The sequence below is a fragment of the Diabrotica virgifera genome, chromosome 9 (assembly GCF_917563875.1).
Source record: "Diabrotica virgifera virgifera chromosome 9, PGI_DIABVI_V3a".
NCBI classification, from domain to species: Eukaryota; Metazoa; Arthropoda; class Insecta; order Coleoptera; family Chrysomelidae; genus Diabrotica; species Diabrotica virgifera.
The window spans coordinates 56813602-56835077 of record NC_065451.1 but is presented as its reverse complement, the minus strand read 5'-3'; the positions used below and the strand labels follow the sequence as shown (position 1 = coordinate 56835077).

The following is a 21476-nucleotide window of genomic DNA, read 5'->3' as shown; positions in this document are numbered from 1 at the left end:
TTAGAAGTCCTCATCTCACTAATTAATGATTCCTTTGAGAAAGGTAAATTTCCAGAGTGCGTGAAGACAGCCATCATTATTCCTCTTCATAAGGGTGGTGAAATATCTAATACCTGCAATTATAGACCTATTGCACTACTACCGGTACTCTCCAAAATTACTGAGAGACTCATAAAAGCCCGACTTATGTCCTTTCTAGTAGGGATGGGAAAAACCTACCGGTTTAAACCTAAAACCGGTTTTTTTACTTCGCACTAACCGGTTTTACCGGTTGTTTTTTTGTCCCGGTTATAACCGGTTTTTTATTTTTAAAGTAAAAACCGGTTATTAGGTTTTTACGGCGATTAGGATTAGGTTAGGTAATATTTTGGATCCCAATCATAATTATTATTCTCTGGTAATTAATCCAAACCAAACCATAATTCAAATTTTATTTTATTTTATAAAATACAGAAGTATACTGAAAGTGTAATCTCACATCAGCCAGAAACAATTATTAAGTTTTATTATAATATTTTCTTGAAAAGGTATTTGTAATCATAGTGTAGGAAACAAAGGTTGAACCTTGCAAAATGGACACAAGTCCGGTTTTATTTTTTTTCTGGTATATCAAGGGGTGCTTATTATAAGACTAACTTTTTCTGAAAAAATTTCGCCCCGGAACCTCGCTTTTCACCCCTTTAAAGGGGGTAATTTGTGGTTTTTGCGGAACGTAGCCCTTCCTGTAACTTTTACAAAAAATTTCTTTTATAGAAATATGAAGAGGACTATATTTTCTACGATTTATTTCCAACACAATCTCTCTATCATCCACCGTTTAGCAGGGGTGGCGCCCTAAAGTTGACAAGTTTTTAAAAAAGATGTTTTTAAAAGAAATATATTTTTCCGTAACTGTAACGGAAATTAAGAAGAAATCCTGCGGCAATTATTCACAAATAATTGACTGATTTTTTGGTATAGGTTTCACTTAAGGGTAATTGTCCTTTTTTTAATTACAGGGTGTTACATTTTAAAAAACCTCTTTTTATACCATCTGAACCGTTTATTCTAGAGTAAAAAGACTTTTAGCGATTACCCATGTACTGGTACTATTTATAAATTTGTATAATGCACCCCCATTTTTTCCCCGGAACCACCCCAAAAAAAAGAGAAATTAATAAATAAATTGAGATTCTTGGAATCCTTCACACACAATGCCCTTTATTAATATGCTTCATATATCATTTTGTGGACGTTATTATTACCCATGCATGGACATCAAAAGCAATTTCCTAGTGCAACCCCTGTAGCAAAAAAAAATAAATAAACTAGGGGGTTGAAAATTTTTTTTTGTTTTTTGCTTTTTGATCCATATGGGCATATGCTTCATCAATAGTGCTTTTCAAAAATATATATGGTTATTGCAACATCTCTGCGAAAACCACCCCTATCCTTGAAAATATACTGCAGAAACTACCCCTATCCCTTGGCGAGCATGTTTTTACGATTTTCTCATTACCTATGTATTCTTTTCAAAACAAAACTTATACAAGGTTAAAGACCACTATTTACTCTAAAAATTATGTCCTACTCATTTTTTCGTATAAGCAACCGTTACGGCACAGTGGCGCCGTAAACCTCATATATGCTTTGGCGGGCTCCAGTTTTTATTTTTTTTTTTTCGTCATCTATTCGTTTTATTGATAAAGTACTTATGCAAAATAAAACAACACAGTGTAACCTACAAATTATGACTTATGCACATTTTACATTCTTTGCTCCCCAAAGCCACAGTGGTGGCCCAAAATAAATTTTTGCATATTTTCGCCACCTACATGCATTTTATTGCATTAATGCTACCTTAACAGCACAATATTTACCCTTAGGTGGTCGCTACGCAGTGGTGGATCCAGCGAGGGGTGATGGGGGTGATCACCTCCCCCCCTCTCAAACCAAGTGATATTATATTCAAAGATTATAAAAATATTCATTTATTTTTATAGAAATTTAACCAATTGGCACCCCCTCTTAACGATTCTGGATCCGCCACTGTCGCTAAAGCATAAAAAGTCATTCTTATAAAAATAATATTAATATAATATAAGTATTTCTATAAAAATAAATGAATATTTTTATAATCTTCAAATATAATATCACTTGGTTTGAGAGGGGTGGGGGTGATCGCCCCCATCACCCCTCCCTGGATCCGCCACTGCTTAGCGACCACTTAGGGGTGAATATTGTGCTATTAAGGTAGCATTAACGCAATAAAATCCGTGTAGGTGGCGAAAATATGAAAAAATTTATTTTGGGCCACCACTGTAGCTTTGGGGAGCAAAGAATGTAAAATGTGCATAGGTCATGATTTGTAGGTTACACTGTGTTGTTTTATTTTACATAAGTACTTTATCAATAAAACAAACAGATGACGAGAAAATAAACAAAAACTGGAGCCCGTCAAAGCATATATGAGGTTTACGGCGCCACTGTGCCGTAACGGTTGCTTAAACGAAAAAAATGAGTAGGACCTAATTTTTAGAGTAAATAGTGGTCTTTAACCTTGTATAAGTTTTGTTTAAAAAAAATGAATAGGTAATGAGAAAATCGTAAAACATGCTGGATAAGGTATAGGGGTAGTTTCTGCAGTATATTTTCAAGGATAGGGGTGGTTTGCGCAGGGATGTTGCAATAACCATATATATTTTTGAAAAGCACTATTGATGAAGCATATGTCCATATGGATCAAAAAGCAAAAAACAAAAAAAAATTTTCAACCCCCCATTTTATTTATTGTTTTTGGCTACAGGGCTTGCACTAGGAAATCGCTTTTAGTGTCCATGCATGGGTAATAATAACTTGCACAAAATGATATATGAAGCATATTAATGAAGGGCATTGTGTGTAAAGGATTCCAAGAAAATCACTTTATTTATTAATTCTTCTTTTTTTGGGTAGTTCCGGGGAAAAAATGGGGGTGCATTATACAAATTTGTAAATAACACCAGTACATGGGTAATCGCTGAAAGTCTTTTTACTCTAGCATAAACGGTTCAGATGGTATAAAAAGGGGTTTTTTAAAATGTAACACACTGTAATTAAAAAAATGGTAATTACCCGTAAGTGAAACTTATACCAAAAAATCAATCATCTATTTGTGAATAATCTCCGCAGCATTTCTTTTTAATTTCCGTTACAGTTAGGGAAAAATATATATTTTTAAAAACATCTTTTTTAAAAACTTGTCAAATTTGGGGCGCCACCCTTGCTAAACGGTGGATGATAGAGAGATGCTGTCGGAAATAAATCGTAGAAAATATAGTCCGCTTCATATTTCTATAAAAGAAATTTTTTGTAAAAGGTACAGGAAGGGCTACGTTCTGCAAAAACCATAAATTACCCCCTTTAAAGGGGTGAAAAGGGGGGTTCCGGGGCGAAATTTTTTCAGAAAAAGTTAGTCTTATAATAAGCACCCCTTGATATGCCAGAAAAAAAATAAAACCGGACTTGTGTCCATTTTGCAAGGTTCAACCTCTGTTTCCTACACTATCATAATATTTACATAAGAAGTGAGCTGGTTGAATTAGGCGCAAACATCATCTATTTTCACACTTAACTCTTGACATTGAAAGTGGGTGAATTACTTTTTCTGATTACCAAAAATAATGCTCTGACTATGAATATCGAATTACTGATTACGAATACGAATATTCAAGAATTTCGCTACGTTTTCAAAACGATACACTCATACGGGAAGTATTAAATGAGTTAAAATATACATACGTGTTAAAAGTAATACATGTCCTTTCGATAGTACTAATTTTGATCACATTGATATCGAGTCGAATGGATATCGCAAACTAAAGTGTATTGTAAATGTAACTTTGTAACCTATTGGATTAAAAAAACCGAAAACCGGTTTTTCCAAAAACCGTTTTTTTGGCCGGTTATAACCGCCAGGTTAAACCGTAAGCAAAAAACCGGTATAACCGAAAACCGGTGTTTTGTCAAAAACCGCCATCCCTACTTTCTAGTTGAAAACAATATTTTATCACAAAATCAGTTCGGCTTTTTAAATAATAAATGCACCACTGATGCCATCTTTTCTGTACTACATGAGGTTTATCAAGCACTGAACAATAATCTTCACACTGCCACCGTTTTTTGTGACTACGCCAAAGCTTTTGATTGTGTAAATCATAACATTTTGATACGAAAACTAAATTTCTACGGAATTCAAAGTATTTCTTTAGATTAATTCCAATCTTACTTGGATGATAGGAAACAACTGGTTAGAGCAAATGATACAGACTCTAGTCTCAAAAACATTGTATGTGGGGTACCTCAAGGTGCAGTATTGGGTCCTCTACTTTTCCTTATCTTTATTAATGGCATCACTAGTTTAAAAATCGATGGAAAAGTCTTTCTTTTTGCTGATGATACCAGTATCACTTGAAGCAACTCAAATATTGCAACTCTTCATGCTACTATAACTTCTGATCTACTTACAATAAAAACCTGGTCTGACTCTAATTTACTCTCGTTTAACGTAGATAAAACAGTAGCATTGTCTTATAAAGGAGTCCTTCAACCCTTACCTCTTAATAACAGCCAGATCAGTACCGTTGATTCTGTAAAATTTCTTGGTATTTTTTTAGACAGCAACCTTAAATGGTCCTACCATATCGATTTGTTAAGGAAGAAACTATCCTCAGCTTGCTATGCTATAAGATCTGTTTCGAATGAACTCAATTTAGCATCTTCCAAAATAACATATTTTTCTTTGTTCGAGTCACATCTTCGTTATGGTCTTCCTTTTTGGGGTTCTGGTACAGCTGCCCAATTCGAAGATATTTTCAAATTACAAAAAAGAGCAATTAGATACCTGTTTGGCCTCAGAAGAACAACACATTGCAGAAGTTACTTCAAAGATCACAGAATTTTAACCCTTCCATCTTTGTATATTTTAGAAACTGTTTGCTTAATTCGTAAACATCTACATGTCTTTCCACCAAGACCTAATCATGACTACTTCACGAGAAACTCTACGTTTGACGTCTATATGCCGACCCCGTCCTCTGAGTTAGTAAAGAAATCTATATTATATTCCGCAAAAAAACTTTACAACCATCTCCCTCTACAACTTAAATCTGCAGCATCTTTCCCCAAATTCCGTAAACTGACAAAAGCCTACCTATCTGAAAGACCATATTATTCAGTAGAAGATTTTCTTAATCAATAACTAAGAAATTACAGTACCCTTTGCACAAGTAGTATTTTTATTATCATTTTTTGTTTGTTTATATTTGGGTGTCATATGCAGCAGCTTAACTTTTAAACTTATTAATTACTAGGTAGACTATGCATTTGCAATTTACTTAAATTTTGCAATTGATTACTTCTGTTTAACTTCATTATTATTGTTATTATTGTAAATATATTGACGATTTATGTAATTTTAGTAAATTGGATTGTTATTGTTTTGTTTTCTTGACTTTTTATAAGCTTTGTCGATAAAATTGTACAATTTTTCATGACAATAAAGCATATTTCTATTCTATTCTAAGATCGTGACTGCAAAGTACGTTTTTCATTTTTACAAAAGCAGTTCGGGCTTTGCAGCTATTTTGTATAAATAATAAGATAATAAATAAGTTTTGTATACATAAGTTAAAAACTTCTCCTTTTTCTTCTTGCATTAGGCCCCTTGATGCAGAAAACTAGCAACGGTTGGTAGTGGATAGGCCTTACTGGCACAATAACCTTATGGAAAGGGTGCTGCATCTACAGCTGTAATTATGCGTATTGTAGCACCATTGATAAGGATGATAAAGCCTACCATCGCTACACTAACATGATCAAATATATCTACCAAAAGGCAACAGCTAAGACTATATGAACACAAAACAAATAAATTCTGTATACAGCGAGGAGTACGGAAAGGAGACACCATCTCAACAGAGCTCTTCACAACCTTTTTAGAACACACTTTTAGGAAGGCAGATCTTAAGGAATATGGTATCATATAAATGGAAAAAAGCTCAGTCATTTGGGATTCGCAGATAACATCGTCCTTATAGCCGATCGTATGGATGATGCAATAATAATATTGAACAAATTATATCACGCTTCCTTAGAGGTCAGACTAAAGTATAACATCAAAAAGATGCAAATAATGACTAATCTGGTACTAAGTCGGAATATTGTTGTTGATGGAATGTATATTGAGCAGCTTGAATCTTATAAGTACTTGGAACATGAAATTCGGTAGACATTCGAGCTCCCACGTCCCATAAGATTAGCATGGGCAGCGTTTGGTAAACTAAACTATGTATTTAAATCGGACTTACCCATATGCCTCAAAAGGGAAATCTTTGACCAGTATGTGACGCCTGTACTCACCTATGGAACAGAAATATTAACGCTCACAAAAAAGGTAGTGAACAAGCTTGGCGCAACTCAGAGAGCTATAGAGGATCAGATGTTGGGTGTCTCCCTGAGAGATCGAATCCCAAACTAAGAAATACGCCGTAGAACAAAAACAAGAGACGCTGTCGAAAAACATACGAATTGGGCAGGACATATCGCCAAATTGTCAGACAACCGATAGACAAAAGGTATTGTCGAGTGGAGGCCACGAGAAGAAGCACTACGGAGCAGAGGACGACCACCAACCAGATGGGCTGACGATCTGAAGCGTATTGTCGGCAACTGGATGCAAGCCGCACAAAACAGAGACAGATGGAAAGAGCTAAGGGAGACCTATGTCCAGCAGTGGACGTGTATGGGTTGATGATGATAATGAACAAGGAGCAAGTACAAAAATATCTCTCATTAAAATATGGTCACGTATATTACATGGTTATATTATTATATATCTTCTTACCTAAATCCCTTTGGGCATCCTCAGCAATATTTTGTGTTTCATATGCTTTTTCAGCTGCCGCCTGTTCTTCTTTTTCGACAATTTCTTTGGTTTCTTCAGCAATAACCTAAGTAGAAATAAATAATTTATTGACCAGTATTAGATAATAATATCAAATAATACCTAACTAGAATAAATGATATTTTTTGCTTTCAAAAACTTTTAGGGTGTACCCATATTACCGTAGATATAGATATAACTTACCGTGTCTGCAGCAATTTTAGTTATCATTATATCAGCATCTCGAGCAGCTTCTTCAAGAAGTGGTTTCAATTCCTTAAGTTGACTTTGCAATATTTTAACTTCTTCTGCAGTAGTTTGAAGCTTACCTAAACCTGTCAATAAAAATATTTTTGAAAAAAGTATACTATCTAGAATACATTCGATAAATAACTTCTTGTTTTAAAATCTTCAACATTTAACATCACCATAGTTTAACATTTAGTGTAAACTATACAGTAATTGACCATTTAAAAGCTGCTTGAAAGGACCATGCAGAAACCTTATGGGAAATGGCTCTCTGTCAAATGCTCTGAAACTTTGGGTTCTGGTAGTGCTTGATGTGTAGAACAAAAGACACGATAGGCCCCTAGCTCCAAAAAATCATGGTTTTAACATATGTACATACTTTATGTCCAAGGTAATAAGGTTTTTTCCATGATACTTGAACAGCCAGGGTACTGAAGCGTTTTTTCGACAGGTAATACCTATAATAGCAAATTATAACTATTTACTGCGTAGGATCTGGCGACCATTTTTATTTATAAACAATTAAGTGTAAAAAATGACATTTTTCATTTTTTTTTTAAATCAATGGAAAACAGGGAAACTTATGGTTTTTTTAGTACAAATATCTTCGAGATTATGGAAAGAGCTTAAAATTGACGTATCACAAAGTTTAATATACTCATTTATTGTTAATATAATTGCGAAAAAAGTTCGGAATTGCAAAAAAAATTATTTTCGCAATAACTGTTGTAAAAATTAGTGTACAGCTTTGAAATTTTTGTCAAATAAGGGTTCTTTAGTGCTTAATATGTGATAAAAATTTCAAAGCATTTATTAAATTGTTTAAATTTTATTCAAATTGTTTATCCCAGAGAGCATTTTTTTTGCAATAACATAAGTCAGAAGAAAATGAAGTTAGGACTATTCCACAGGTGTAAAATGAAAGATCATGAGCTATGTTTTCAACTTAGTTTAAAAAAAGTGAATAAGAAATGCATCTATTAGTAATAAATAATTATGCAAAAGTATCGTAAATCGTTCCTTATAAATTTTTATTTTGTTACATAAGGAATTATACATATTTATTACAATTTTTTATCAATTATGATATAGATAACATTACTTGGTAGTTGTGCACTTAAAACAGGGTAAAAAAGTTAATTTTTATGAAAAAAATTATTCAAAAAGTTTATAAAGAAAAATTGACGACACTTTTGCATAATTATGTATTACTAATAAATGCATTTTTTACTCACTTTTTTAAACCATGTTGAAAATGTAGCTCATGTTTTTTCATTTGACACCTGTGGAATGGTTCTAAGGTCATTCTTTTCTGACTTATGTTATTGCAAATAAAATGCTCTCTGGGATAAACAATTTGAATAAAATTGAAACAATAGAATGAATCGCTTTGAAATTTTTATTACATATTAAGCACCAAAGATCCCTCATTTGACAAAAATTTCAAAGCTGTACACTAGTTTTTACAACAGTTATTGAGAAAATATTTTTTTTTGCAATTCCGACCTTTTGTCGCAATTATGTTAACAATAAATGAGTATATCAAACTTTGTAATACGTGATTTTAAAGCTTTTTCCATAATCTCGAAGATATTTGTACAAAAAAATGAAGACTTTCACTGTTTTCCGTTGATTTGAAAAAAAGGGGGAAAATGCCATTTTTGACAGTTAATTGTTTATAAATAAAAATGGCCGCCAGATCCTACGCAGGAAATAGTTATAATTTGTTCCTATAGATATTACCTGTCGAAAAAACGCTTCGGTACCCTGGCTGCTGAAGTGTCACGAACAGGGTATATTTTTGTCTTATTATCCTGGCCTAATAAGTTGTATGTACAGTGAGGTCGTTTGACTTGGAATAAATTCATTATCTCGAGAACGGGCCACTCTGGAGATAAATCCCGAAAGAGGTCGATTTTTATTTTTAAGGCTTAATTTTTTGGCATAATATATCATACTATTGACGTCATCCATAAGGGCGTGATTACGTAATCTATGATTTTTTTAAATGAGAATAGGGGTCGTGTGATAGCTCATTTGAAAGGTTATTCAATTCTCGTTCCACTAATATAAACATTAGCATAACTATTTATACAGGGTGCCCAAAAAATTTTCTTAATTGTATTAATTGAGACAAAAAGAAGAACGTATGTAATTTATTTAATGCAAAATACATTTTACTGCTGTCAGAAAACAGAAAAAAATATTAGTTTGAAAAATAAACATTACTTTTTGCTTAAATTAAATGTTTAAACTGCTAAGAGGCAGATGGGTGACAGTTTTAATATTGAATTTAATCGAAAAAAATATTTGTTTATCAAATGAACATTTGTTACTATTTTCGGAAAACAGTAAAATGTACTTCGATTTAAATAAATTATATACAATCTTCTTTTTGTCTCAATTAATTTAATTTAAAAACTTTGTTTTTGCACCTTGTATAAATAATTATGTTAGTGTTTATATTAGTGAATAGAGAATTGAATAATCTTGCGAATGAGCTATCACACGACCCCTATTCCCATTTAAAAAAATCATCGATTGTGTCATTCCCAGATGGATGACGTCATTAGTATGATATATATGCGAAAAAATTCTAATTTAAAAATAAAAATCGACCTCTTTCGAGATTTATCTCCAGAGTCGCCCAATCTCGAGAAAATGAATATGTTCCAACTCAAATGTCCTCACTGTACATATAACCCCAGAGGCTTATATGGTAAAATCACGATTTTTTGAAGCTAAGGGGCCATTGAGTCTTTTGTTCTACACATTAGGGACTACCAGAATCCAAAGTTTCAGAGCATTTGACAGAGAGCCATTTTCCATAAAGTTTCTGTGGGCTCCTTTATTAAATTTTTTACAAATAAACATTGAGTTAGAAATATCTAGACTGCTATAATGGTGAACTGCTATATTTGGTCTGTACTTTTGTATGAAGAAGTGTGGACACTGAAAGTATCGATCTTGAACAGAATAGAACCACTGGAAATGTGGATTTTTATGGAGATGCTGAAGATACATTGGAGAGCACGAAAAGCTATTAAGGAAATACTAAGGAGGGTCAACAAAGACCGAGAACTGCTAAAGACTGTTAAACATCGGAAAATGTTTTATCTAGAACAGCGGTTCTCAATCTTTTTGAGTCAGGTACCACCAAATACTTTTTATTATTTTTGGTACCACCTAACTAAAATACCTATCTAGCTAGGTGATCTAATTAACTATAATTGTGCCAATAGTGGTGCTGATTTTGGCTGTTTTGAGTACCACCTCAAATAATGAAATGTACCACCAGTGGTACATGTACCACAGATTGAGAACCGCTGATCTAGAACATATAATTAATGAGGAGAAAGCGATATAGAATAGTACAACTGTTAAAGGCAAAATAGAGAGCCGCAAAAGTGTACGTATGCAGGAAAATTCCATAGTGCAGAAGATCTAAAGCCTTCTCAATGGTAATCGCCAACGTTGGATAATTTTGATACGGCACGTGAAAAAGAAACATTGAATTGAGATCATCAAACACAGGCCGCCATTTAGCAAAAAAGAACAGGCAGAACAAATGTGGTAGGTATTATCCTTATTTGATACTCAAATTATATGTTCAAATCAAGCCAAATACGTGACCGTAATGTACCGTAATGTTGGACAAAAGGCTGACCTTTACAGAACAATTGAAACAAATGGTCAATAAAGCTAAAGAATTTAGGAGTCAACTCTCATCGCTAATAGGCCGAAAGAGCAAACTGAGATTTAAGACAAAGATTAGGATGGCAAATTTTATAATTTTTCCCACACTAACATATACCTCAGCCGCAGCGGGCACACATGTAAAATCAGCAAGAAAAAAATACAGACCATCCACAACCACATGAACAGGGAGGCTCTGAATATAACTGGATATGTTCCGTTAAGATACGTATTTGGATATACGCAACAAAATAGAGTCCTGAGAATGATAGACGGAAGAACACATGAAATATTCAACAATATCATGAACCAGCCGAGCAAGATTATTATGAGAATTGACTTACTATGACAAAAACCAAAGAACGGTTCATAGACAGCCCAGACCACCGTTAGCTGGATATAGAGAAAACTCTTAAGAATCAAAAATTAAGATAACCACGGGATAGTCAAACGTAATAACCTTCTTAGACCAAGTAATAAAGCTTCAAATAGGACAAAACATCGCAATTTTTACAGAATAAATCGATTTGTTTGAAAATTTGAGAATAAGTAGTGGATAGTCCAAGGATCAAAATCTATATCATGACAAAAGGCGCTTTTACTATGGGGGTGGTTGCCACCCCATTTCGGGGGTGGAAATTTTTTTGTATGTTTTGACCACAAAAGTTTTCGATTTATTCTCTATCGAAAGTGTTAGTTTTATATCGAAAAAATCAATGTTTTTAATGTTTTCTGCTAATAACTACAAAAGTTTTCGTTTTATCCAAAAACAACTTTTCTTAACAAAAATGTACCTTTTAAAAAAATAAACAAAACCGTTTTGTTTAAGTTTTCTTTAAGACCAATAGTAATCGAGCTATACTTTATTATATGTTAGCTCTTCTTCGTCAAATGCTAAATATTGTAGTTTCAAAGTCAAAAGACGGGAAAACTATGCATTTTTCGAGAATAACTTGTTTAAACTAATTTAAAGTATTTAAAAATATCTATCTCCAGAAATAAAAAAAAAGTCTCTAGTTCAAAAATTAAGTGACTTATAATGAAAAGAATGTCAGTCCCTATTTTTTTCAGCGAAAAAGTGATCGGAAGCAACCTCCTAATCACCACCCTAATTAAAATTAGTCTTTAACCTTATTTGGTCTTCTTTATTTATGTATTAATAGGTTCTAGATGTTTTAACGGCTTGAAATGATCAGTTTTTAAAAAATGGAGTTAAAAGCGAATAACGAATTTGTGTAGTTTGGAAAAAAATGGCCATTTGTTCAGAATAGGAAGATTAGCATCAAAGATACGGAAAATGTTTAAATATGAAATTGTAGCTTATTTAATTCCCAAGAATCCGGTTTGCAAACATTTTTTCTACGACAAAAATTGAGTGAGCTATTGACAAATAAACTTGTAATAACATGCAAAAACCACCTTTACCAACATTTTCAAAGTCACCTCTTTCTGCCACTGAGGATTTTAGAAATATTTAATATTAATAGGCTTATAGATCTTGTAAAAACCTACAAAACTCTTTTTAACCAAACTTTCTAAGATAAAAAATAAAAAAGTTGGAGAAATCCAATTGGAAGCATAATAATGTAAGTTAGCGGTGTTTTTAGTCATTGGCGTTATTAATTCGTCGTTATTTATGTATAATTAATAGATTCTAGAAGTTTAACTGGCTTAGAATGATTAGTTTTTAATAAACTGGAGTTAAAATTGAATAAGAATTTTTGTAATTTGGTAAAAAATGCCATTTTCTTTAGAATATAAAGATTAGCATCAGAGATACGGAAAAATGTTTCAACATGACATTGTAAATAATTTAACTCCCAAGAATTTGGGTTGAAAAATTATTTACTACGGCAAAAATTGAGTGAATCGTAAATGGGTATTATCGAAAAACATTGATTTTTTCAATATAAATCTAACAGTTTCGACAGCAAATAAATCGAAAACTATTAATTTTATTAAAAAAATATACATTTTTTGCTTAGAATGAATGATTTCGTCAACTTCTGCGGTCAAAATATAATAAAAAATTTCCACTCCCGAGATGGGGTGGCAATGACCCCCATGGCAAAAGCGCCTTTCGGCATCATATAGATTTTGATCCTTGGACTCTCCACTACTTATTCTTAAATTTTCAAGCAAATCGATTCAATTCTGTAAAAATTGCGAGGTGAAAAGCTTTGGTTCCTGGACAATCTGTTACAGTACAGCAGTCTGACATCACCACTGTGATGTAACGTAGATGAGGCAACAAACAAATACTTTGTTAATTTATAAAAAAATTTATAAAAACTTTGTTATGTTTATGTTTTTATGTTTATAAAAACTGCAAACACAGACGTCGCCCTTCAGGTACTAAATACCCTGCAGGTAGGTCAAATGTACCATAGTCGCAGACGTTGAGCATCGAGGTCACGTACCGACAGACGTGGGCTTGATCGTCACACTTTTCGGACGCTCAGCCGTCGAGGAGAACAAAATTTATTTTGCCAATTCGGCGGCTGAGTGACCGAGCACACACGGGATAGACAGCGAGACATCCACCTGATGATGGAGGTCGGTACCTTGATGCCCGAAACACCTATTTTTTAGGATATAAGTCAAAAGTCAAGTAAGGAATTAACTTAAGTCATTAATAGGAAGAACAGCTCTTCTAGCTACCCCTAAAAGTAGGGGCTTAACCATATGAAGTAATGCAGAGGTTGTCCGATTACCCAGGGCATCCAAAGTAACGTCAAGTACAATGACTGCCCATTCGGTATGTCTTTCTATGAAAAAGGGTGGTGATATAGCTTGGAGGTGAGATAGGTACCACTCCATTACGGATTGTGACTGGTTTGATCTTCTGGCATGTGGCTTCCACTGTTCCATTGGAACACATATGACCCCGGGCTGGGGTTGTACGAGTGTGTATGTGTGTTTGAGATCATCATATGAAATTCTTTTACCACTGAATCTGTGGAATATTCGTTGTAGACTATCTTCATCTGTGACTAGTATTATTGCGTTGTCAGCATAATAAAATGTTTTGACTTATTTATTCCCCATTGTTTTGGTAGATGTTTCTAAAATAGAATGGCCAAACGAAATAAATGTCTAAGAGTGACATTTGAAAAATAACTGATGTTTAGTTAACTTGTGAATAAGTAGTAAATAAACCAATGCTATTTTAGAACAAATTAGCTGATAGATCTATAAATAGGACGCTGGTCTTTAATGGGTTAGTACGGAAAATAATATCAAAGAGTAAATGAATGGTCAAAGCACTAAATTAACTAAAAGAAATGGATATAGAAGATATAGAAAATATTTCTAAAAAAATAAGAAACTACTCTTTAGACAAACCTGTTTTTAATCTGCCGACACCTTCCGTAAGAGATCCCTTCTTTTTGTTCATCAATTCCGTGTAGCTGGATAAAAGTTCCAGATATGACGTAGGCGTGACGTAGTTATGGCGTGAAAGCTCTTGTTTAAACCTTTCACTAGCTTCAACTACGCTGGCATGCATATATTGGAACGTCATGACAATTCCTTGTAGAATGCTTTCAGAGACATCAAAATCCTCAACTTCTTTTAAGAAACGGAGTGCGACAGACTGAAATAAATAAATATCCTACAATCCTACATGTACTATATAAATCGAATATTATGTTCTCGTATGTTTATTTTTCATTATAAGAATGATATTATGGTATCTCGATGTCACTCTAATACTTATTTAACCGAACAGAATAGGTACATAATAGTATTAAAACATTTGTCGGAAAGCAGGAAATGTTAAATATAGTTATAGCCCAGGAATCTCTTCAGGATATACACCGTGTATCAACAACAATGATGTGCGCCACTCACAACAGAGGCAGGGACGTTTGCGTAATTGCAAATTTTGTATTGGAATCAAACAGCATCAGTTTTAGTAGATGGCTTGAAATCGCAGGGCCTTAATATTAAAAGAGGAATACGGCAGGGATGCCTCTTGTCGCCCATGCTTCTCAATATTTACCCCGAAAGAATTTTCAGAGATTCACTTTCAGAAAAACAAGAAGGAATGGTTGGGAACGGTGAAGTAATCAATAATTTGCGATATGCGGAGGACATAGTACTCCTAGCTTATACTCAAGCAGATCTGCAAACACTACTTGATGGGGGACATGAAAGGAGCCTCCACGTAGATTGTGATCACTTGTGAATACAATCGGGCGTCCCCTGGAAACGAGTAATGTCGGCTAATCCTTTCAACACCGGTGCACCAACAACACAGATGCAATCAAAATCAAAACGGTCTTTATCAAGGCCATTTTTGATGACGACCTCAATTAATATTGAAGGACTATCAGCAGATAAAGAAGACCTATTGTCTAATATGTGCAGAGAACATGGTGTCGATGTTCTACTGGTTCAAGAAATCCATAGAGGTACTGCAAGCCGCAGACCAAGGATTCGGGGTATGAAGCTCATACTGGAGAGGCCACACGACCAATATGGTAGCGCAGTCTTCGTCAGACCAGATATCGACGTAGCATCCACATCTCTAACAGATCAAAATGACATCGAGATCCTCACAGTGGAGATAAACTCCTGTACAGTAACGTCAATCTACAAACCACCAAACGCTGACTTTGCTTTTGAGGAACCGAATAACTTTTAATCACAGCAAATCAAATTCGAACTGGGTGACTTCAACTGTCACAGTGTCGCGTGGGGTTACAACGAAACAGATTCCAATGGCGAAGAACTAGAAAAATGGGCTGAAAGCATGAACCTAAAACTTATTCACGATCCAAAGCAGCCTGCGTCGTTCAACAGCGGAAGATGGCGCAGAGGTTACAACCCAGACAATATATTTGTCAGCGACAGAATTGGAGACCAGGTGACAAAAATCGTTGGAAGCGCCCTCCCAAAGACACAGCACAGACCAATAATTTGTCTTTCCAACGCGGCAATCAGATACGAAATTGTTCCTTTCAAGAGAAGGTTCAACTTTACTAAAGCAAAATGGGAAAAATTCTCTGAAACATTGGATCAAGAAGTTTCCCGGCTGGAACCTTGCCCTGATTCATACGATAAATTTGTAGAAATCGTAAAGCAAGTATCACGGAAATTTATCCCTAGAGGTTGTCGAACTGAGTACATAGCGGGGCTCAATGAAGAATCTAAACCCCTACTTAAAAGATGCGAACAGCTATATGAAGAAGACCCTTTCTCGGAAGCGACAATACAGGCTGGGGAGGAAATGTTACATGCGATATCCGCCAACAGAACGGAAAGGTGGTGCAAGCTGGTCACGAGTCTGGACATGAAACAAAACAGCAGACGTGCCTGGAAGCTGATTCGGAATCTTGGCAACGATCCCGCTGCTCCGGCAGTCAACATGACAGAAGTCACACCCGATCAGATATCCCATCATCTGATAATGAACGGTAAGACGACATCAAGAAAGAACAAGGTGAGAGCTCAACGGAATATCGACGAAGAAAGAGATGTTCTAGGTACCTCTTTTTGTCTAGAGAAGATAAGAGGCGCGATCCATCAAATGAAAGATAATAAAGCGGCTGGCCTGGACGACATACGAACAGAGCAAATAAAGAACTTTGGACTAAAAACCGTAGAGTGGCTCGTAAAAATGATGAATTGCTGCATCCGTACATTACAAATCCCCAAAATCTGGAGAAAAGCTAGAGTGGTAGCCCTCTTAAAACCAGGGAAGGATCCGGCGGATACAAAGAGTTTTAGACCTGTGTCTCTCTTGTGCCACCTTTTCAAGGCCTTTGAAAGAATGATACTGAACCGGATCGCAGAATATGTGGAGACTAAAATTATTCCAGAACAAGCAGGATTCAGACCCGGAAAGTGCTGCTGCAGTCAAATTCTTAATCTCACCCAACATATTGAAGATGGTTTTGAACGGAAGGAAATAACAGGCTACGGTTACTCGCAAAACTCTACAAAACTACAAAGGATTTCCGACTAACAAGGTTAGTGAAATGTCTCCTCCAGAATAGACGCTTCTACGTAACGCTCCGGTCCAAGAACAGTCGGTGGAGGGACCAAAAAAATGGGCTACCACAGGGAAGTGTCCTCGCGCCGATTCTATACAACATATACACCAACGACTAACCCATACACCAACAAACAAGGCAATTTATTTACGCTGATGATACAGCGGTGGCAGCTCAGGGAAGAACCTTCAATGAAGTCGAAGTGAAACTGACAGATGCCCTGGGAGACTTAGCTCTATACTGTGATAAAAACCATCTGAAACCCAATCCCACAAAAACCCAGGTATGTGCTATCCACCTGAGAAACAAGCATGCCCGAAGGTCGCTGGAGGTGGAATGGCGTGGTCAGATGCTGGAACACAACAAGACGCCAAAATACTCTGCGTCCGTCTGGATAGAACTCTGTCTTACCGACACCACTGTCAAGATGTCAAGAAGAAATTAAGTGCCAGAAATAATATCATCCGCAAGCTAACTAATACAAAATGGGGAGCACAACCACACACTCTCCGCACTTCTGCCTTGGCATTATGTTTTTCGGCCGCGGAGTTTGGAGCACCAGTATGGGCAAACTCTGCTCACGCAAAGAACGTCGACGTGGCTCTAAATGAAACGGTCCGTATAATATCGGGTTGCCTGAAACCGACACCTATCGAAGAGGTATACCCCATTGCTGAAACTGCTCCACCACCTATCAGGAGGAAGGTCACGTCAGAGGTAGAACGGAAAAAGCAGGAGACGGACCGAAGACACCCCTTATATGACCACCAAACTCAGCCAAGCAGACTAAGATCTCGGAAAAGCTTCCTGAAAACATCAAGATCCATCCCCGAAGCGCCAGAGACGCGCCGAATACACCTATGGCAAGCGTCAGCTACCGCGACACATTTTTCTCCCTCGGAGGAAATGGCTGCTGGACACAATTTACCGTATCCGACTTGGAAAGCACTAAACAGACTAAGAAACGGCGTTTCACGTTGTGCCAGTAACCTGAAAAAATGGGGATACCAGGAGGACGATACCTGCGACTGTGGCGCGGTTCAGACCAGCCGGCATCTACTATCATGCACAGAGATGAGAGAGACCTGCACAGAACAAGACTTAATTATAGCAAATGACAGAGCCATCTATGTGGCCAACCATTGGAAATACAGAATTTAAAGTTGTTGGTGTTCCGGACACGGAAAGTAAGTAAGTACTACTTGATAGTGTCGTTGAAAGCTGTAAGAAAGCAGGTCTGGATCTGAACATACGCAAAACCAAAATACACGTTATAAATAAACAACAGAATATAAAAAAATACCAAACTTGAGCAAGTTGATTATAGCTATTTGTATAACAAGGGAGGAAAGTGCTACTGTTTCTCCCGAGAATGAAGTTTACTGCCCGACGCGTAGCGGAGGGCAGTAATCATTCAAGGGATGAAAAGACACTTTACTACCATGTTATACATATGACTTTTCCACCTTCCTCAAATAACAAGTCATTTTTTAATTTTTAATTAATGTATTTATGTAACTAACATAATTTATTAAAAATCCACTAGAAAAAAGTTTTCTTGTAGTTGGCTGTATACCATGTAATACAAAAAACAGTAAAATCCTTTAGAAAAGATATACAGCTGGAAAAGATACAGTAAATCGTTCAGCTGGACATAGGGAACATACATTGTATATATTTAGACACATAAATACATACATTGTATTATATTAAGATAATTGTGGCATTATATTTGTTAGCATTAAGGGGCAGTAACCTCAAAATTGACAATTAATTTCGGGTGACACAAATAAACGTCAAAACATGACATTGTAGTAGAACTATTTTTGACCTAATGGGAAAACTGTGTCTGTTTAATTTAGAAATTAATTTTTAAATTAAAGGTATATTAAAAATTAAAGTAAAAATAATAATTCATCAGTCATAATCTTTGTTTCTGATTTATTTATGGACTACCTTGCATTCAAAATCACTCATTCTATTTCTTCTAACAGCTCTATTGCACCAGAAACTCGTACTCGAACAGAAGTTTCAACTAACACAGGTTAGCGCAGTTGCCACAATGATCTCAAGTATATTCCCCATAGGGAATATACATTATAGGAACATATCCAGCTGAACGATTTACGTACTGTATATTTAAAATCCCTAAAAAGGGATACATCACAATCACATAACTGGTTTTCGATTGGTTTACCAATCATCATCAGCGCTAACGTGAAATTTACATACAGTTAGCATTTTCAACCGATGTTTCCTTGACGGATTACTTGTACAGGGCTTTGACCCACATATTTTTGTAAAATTATAGCTTGGTGGTTAGCATATGTAAAGGAACCCGCAGAAACCTTATGGGAAATGGCTCTCTGTCAATTGCTCTGAAACTTTGGGTTCTGGTAGTCCTTGATGTGTAGAACAAAAGACTCAATGGGCGCATAGCTCCAAAAATCATGGTTTTAAGATATAAGCCTCTGAAGTTATAGGTACCGTGAGGACGTTTGAGTTGGAACAAATTAATTTTATCGAGAATGGGCGACTCTTGAGATAAATTACAAATCAGGTCGATTTTTATTTTTAAATTATAATCTTTTGACACATATATCATACTAGTGACGTCATCCATCTGGGCATGATGGCGCAATCGATAAAATAAGAATTGGGGTCGTGTGATAGCTCATTTGAAAGGTTATTCAATTCTCTATCGAATAATATAAACATCAACATAATTATTTATACAGGGTGCCCAAAAAAATTTTTTTAATTAAATTAATCGAGGCAAAAAGAAGAATGTATTAATTTATTTAATTCCAAATACATTTTTATGTTGTCCGCAAACAGGAAAAATATGTTTATTTGATAAATAAATATTGCTTTCGCTTAAATTCAATATTAAAGCTGCCACCCACCTGCCTCTTAGCAGTTTGAACATTTAATTTATGCGAAAAGCAATGCTTATTTTTCAAATTATTTTTTTTTTGTTTTTTGACAGCAGTAAAATGTATTTCGAATTAAATAAATTATATACATTCTTCTTTTTGTTTCGATTAATTTAATTCAAAAAAATTGGGCACCCTGTATAAATAATGCTATTTATGTTTATATTAGTGAATAGAGAATTAAATAACCTTTCAAATGAGCTATCACACGACCCCTTTCGCTTAAATTAAATGTTCAAACTGCTAAGAGGCACGTGGGTGGCAGCTTTAATATTGAATTTAAGCGAAAACCAATATTTATTTATCAAATAAACAATTTTTTCTGGTTTCAGACAACAGTAAAACGTATTTCGAATTAAATAAATTATATACATTTTTCTTTTTGTCTCAATTAATTTAATTCAAGAAATTTTTTTGGGCACCCTGCATAAATAATATTATTATTTTTTATATTATTGAATAGATAATTTAATAACCTTTCAAATACGCTATCACATGACCCCTATTCTTATTTGAAAAAAAATCATCGATTGCGTCATGACGCCCAGATGGATGACGTCACTAGTAAGATATATATGCCAAAAAATTATAATTTAAAAAAATATATCGACCTGATTTAATCTAATTTATCTCTAGAGTCGCCCATTCTCGATAAAATGAATTTATTTCAACTCAAACGTCCTCACTGTACCTATACCTTCAGAGGCTTATATCTTAAAACCATGATTTTTTGGAGCTACGCGCCCAGGGAGTCTTTTGTTCTACACATCAAGGACTACCAAAACCCAAAGTTTCAGAGCATTTGACAGAGAGCCATTTCCCATAAGGTTTCTGCGGGGTCCTTTCACGTAAGCACTGATGATGATTGGTAAACCAATCGAAAACTAGTTATGTGATGTTGATGTAGCCCTTTTTAGGGATTTTAAATATATACCTTTTATAAAGGATTTTACTGTTTTTTTATAATTTATTAGAAAACTTAAAACTAACAAGTAGGTACAGCAGAACTGTCAACTGTCAAATATAAGTCAAATTATTAATAGGTTTGTTCTAGCATCAGTTTCAAACGGTTTGAAACCATCAACGAATAGTGGACCAGCGCGAGTAGAGGGGAGAGCACTGGTGACTGTATTATGCCCTCTCGCTGACCACCTGTTCGCTGACGGTTTCTGACTAGTTTGACTGTTTGGTAGAACAAACCTAATACAAATATTGTAAAATCAAAACAACAATTTACTGTTTTTTTCCATTCTGCAAAATACAGGGTGTTCTATAAATAAACGTTAACATGTATAGATACTTACGTAATAGATAATAGAATATTGTATAGGGCGTCAATAAGTTATTTCATTAATGATATATCATGACGTCACTTTTACTTTTACTCCCTAGGGAAGAAAAGTACTTTTACTCCCTAGGGAGGAAGAGTACGACTTTGCTCCCTACAATCAGGTCCGGAAAAGTATACTTTCGGTAGAAGTAGGTGGAAAAATTGTTTACTTTGGATATCACCAAATAGTCAAGTTGAAGTTTGAACCAGGATAGAGCAAGCTAGAGCCGCTTTTAGAAGGATGTCCAAAGTATTATGTAACGAGACCTAAAATTGGCATTCAAGATCCGCCTATTTCGCTGCTACGTGTTCTTAGTCTTACTGTATGCTTTCGAGTTTTGGACTGTAAACAAAATCGATCTTAA

At 35.1% G+C, this 21476-nt stretch overlaps 1 protein-coding gene across 1 annotated transcript in view; it reads right to left on the bottom strand.

Annotated features, from left to right (window-relative positions):
• Positions 1-21476, bottom strand: part of LOC114339583 (dynein axonemal heavy chain 1-like) — a 452416-nt gene that overhangs the window by 5921 nt on the left and 425019 nt on the right. The window contains exons 15-17 of the mRNA XM_050660135.1: positions 14192-14441; positions 7106-7236; positions 6863-6968 (exon numbers count right to left, since the gene is read on the bottom strand). Coding sequence (XP_050516092.1) covers positions 6863-6968; positions 7106-7236; positions 14192-14441 — 487 coding nt within the window. The remainder of the gene's footprint in view (positions 1-6862; positions 6969-7105; positions 7237-14191; positions 14442-21476) is intronic.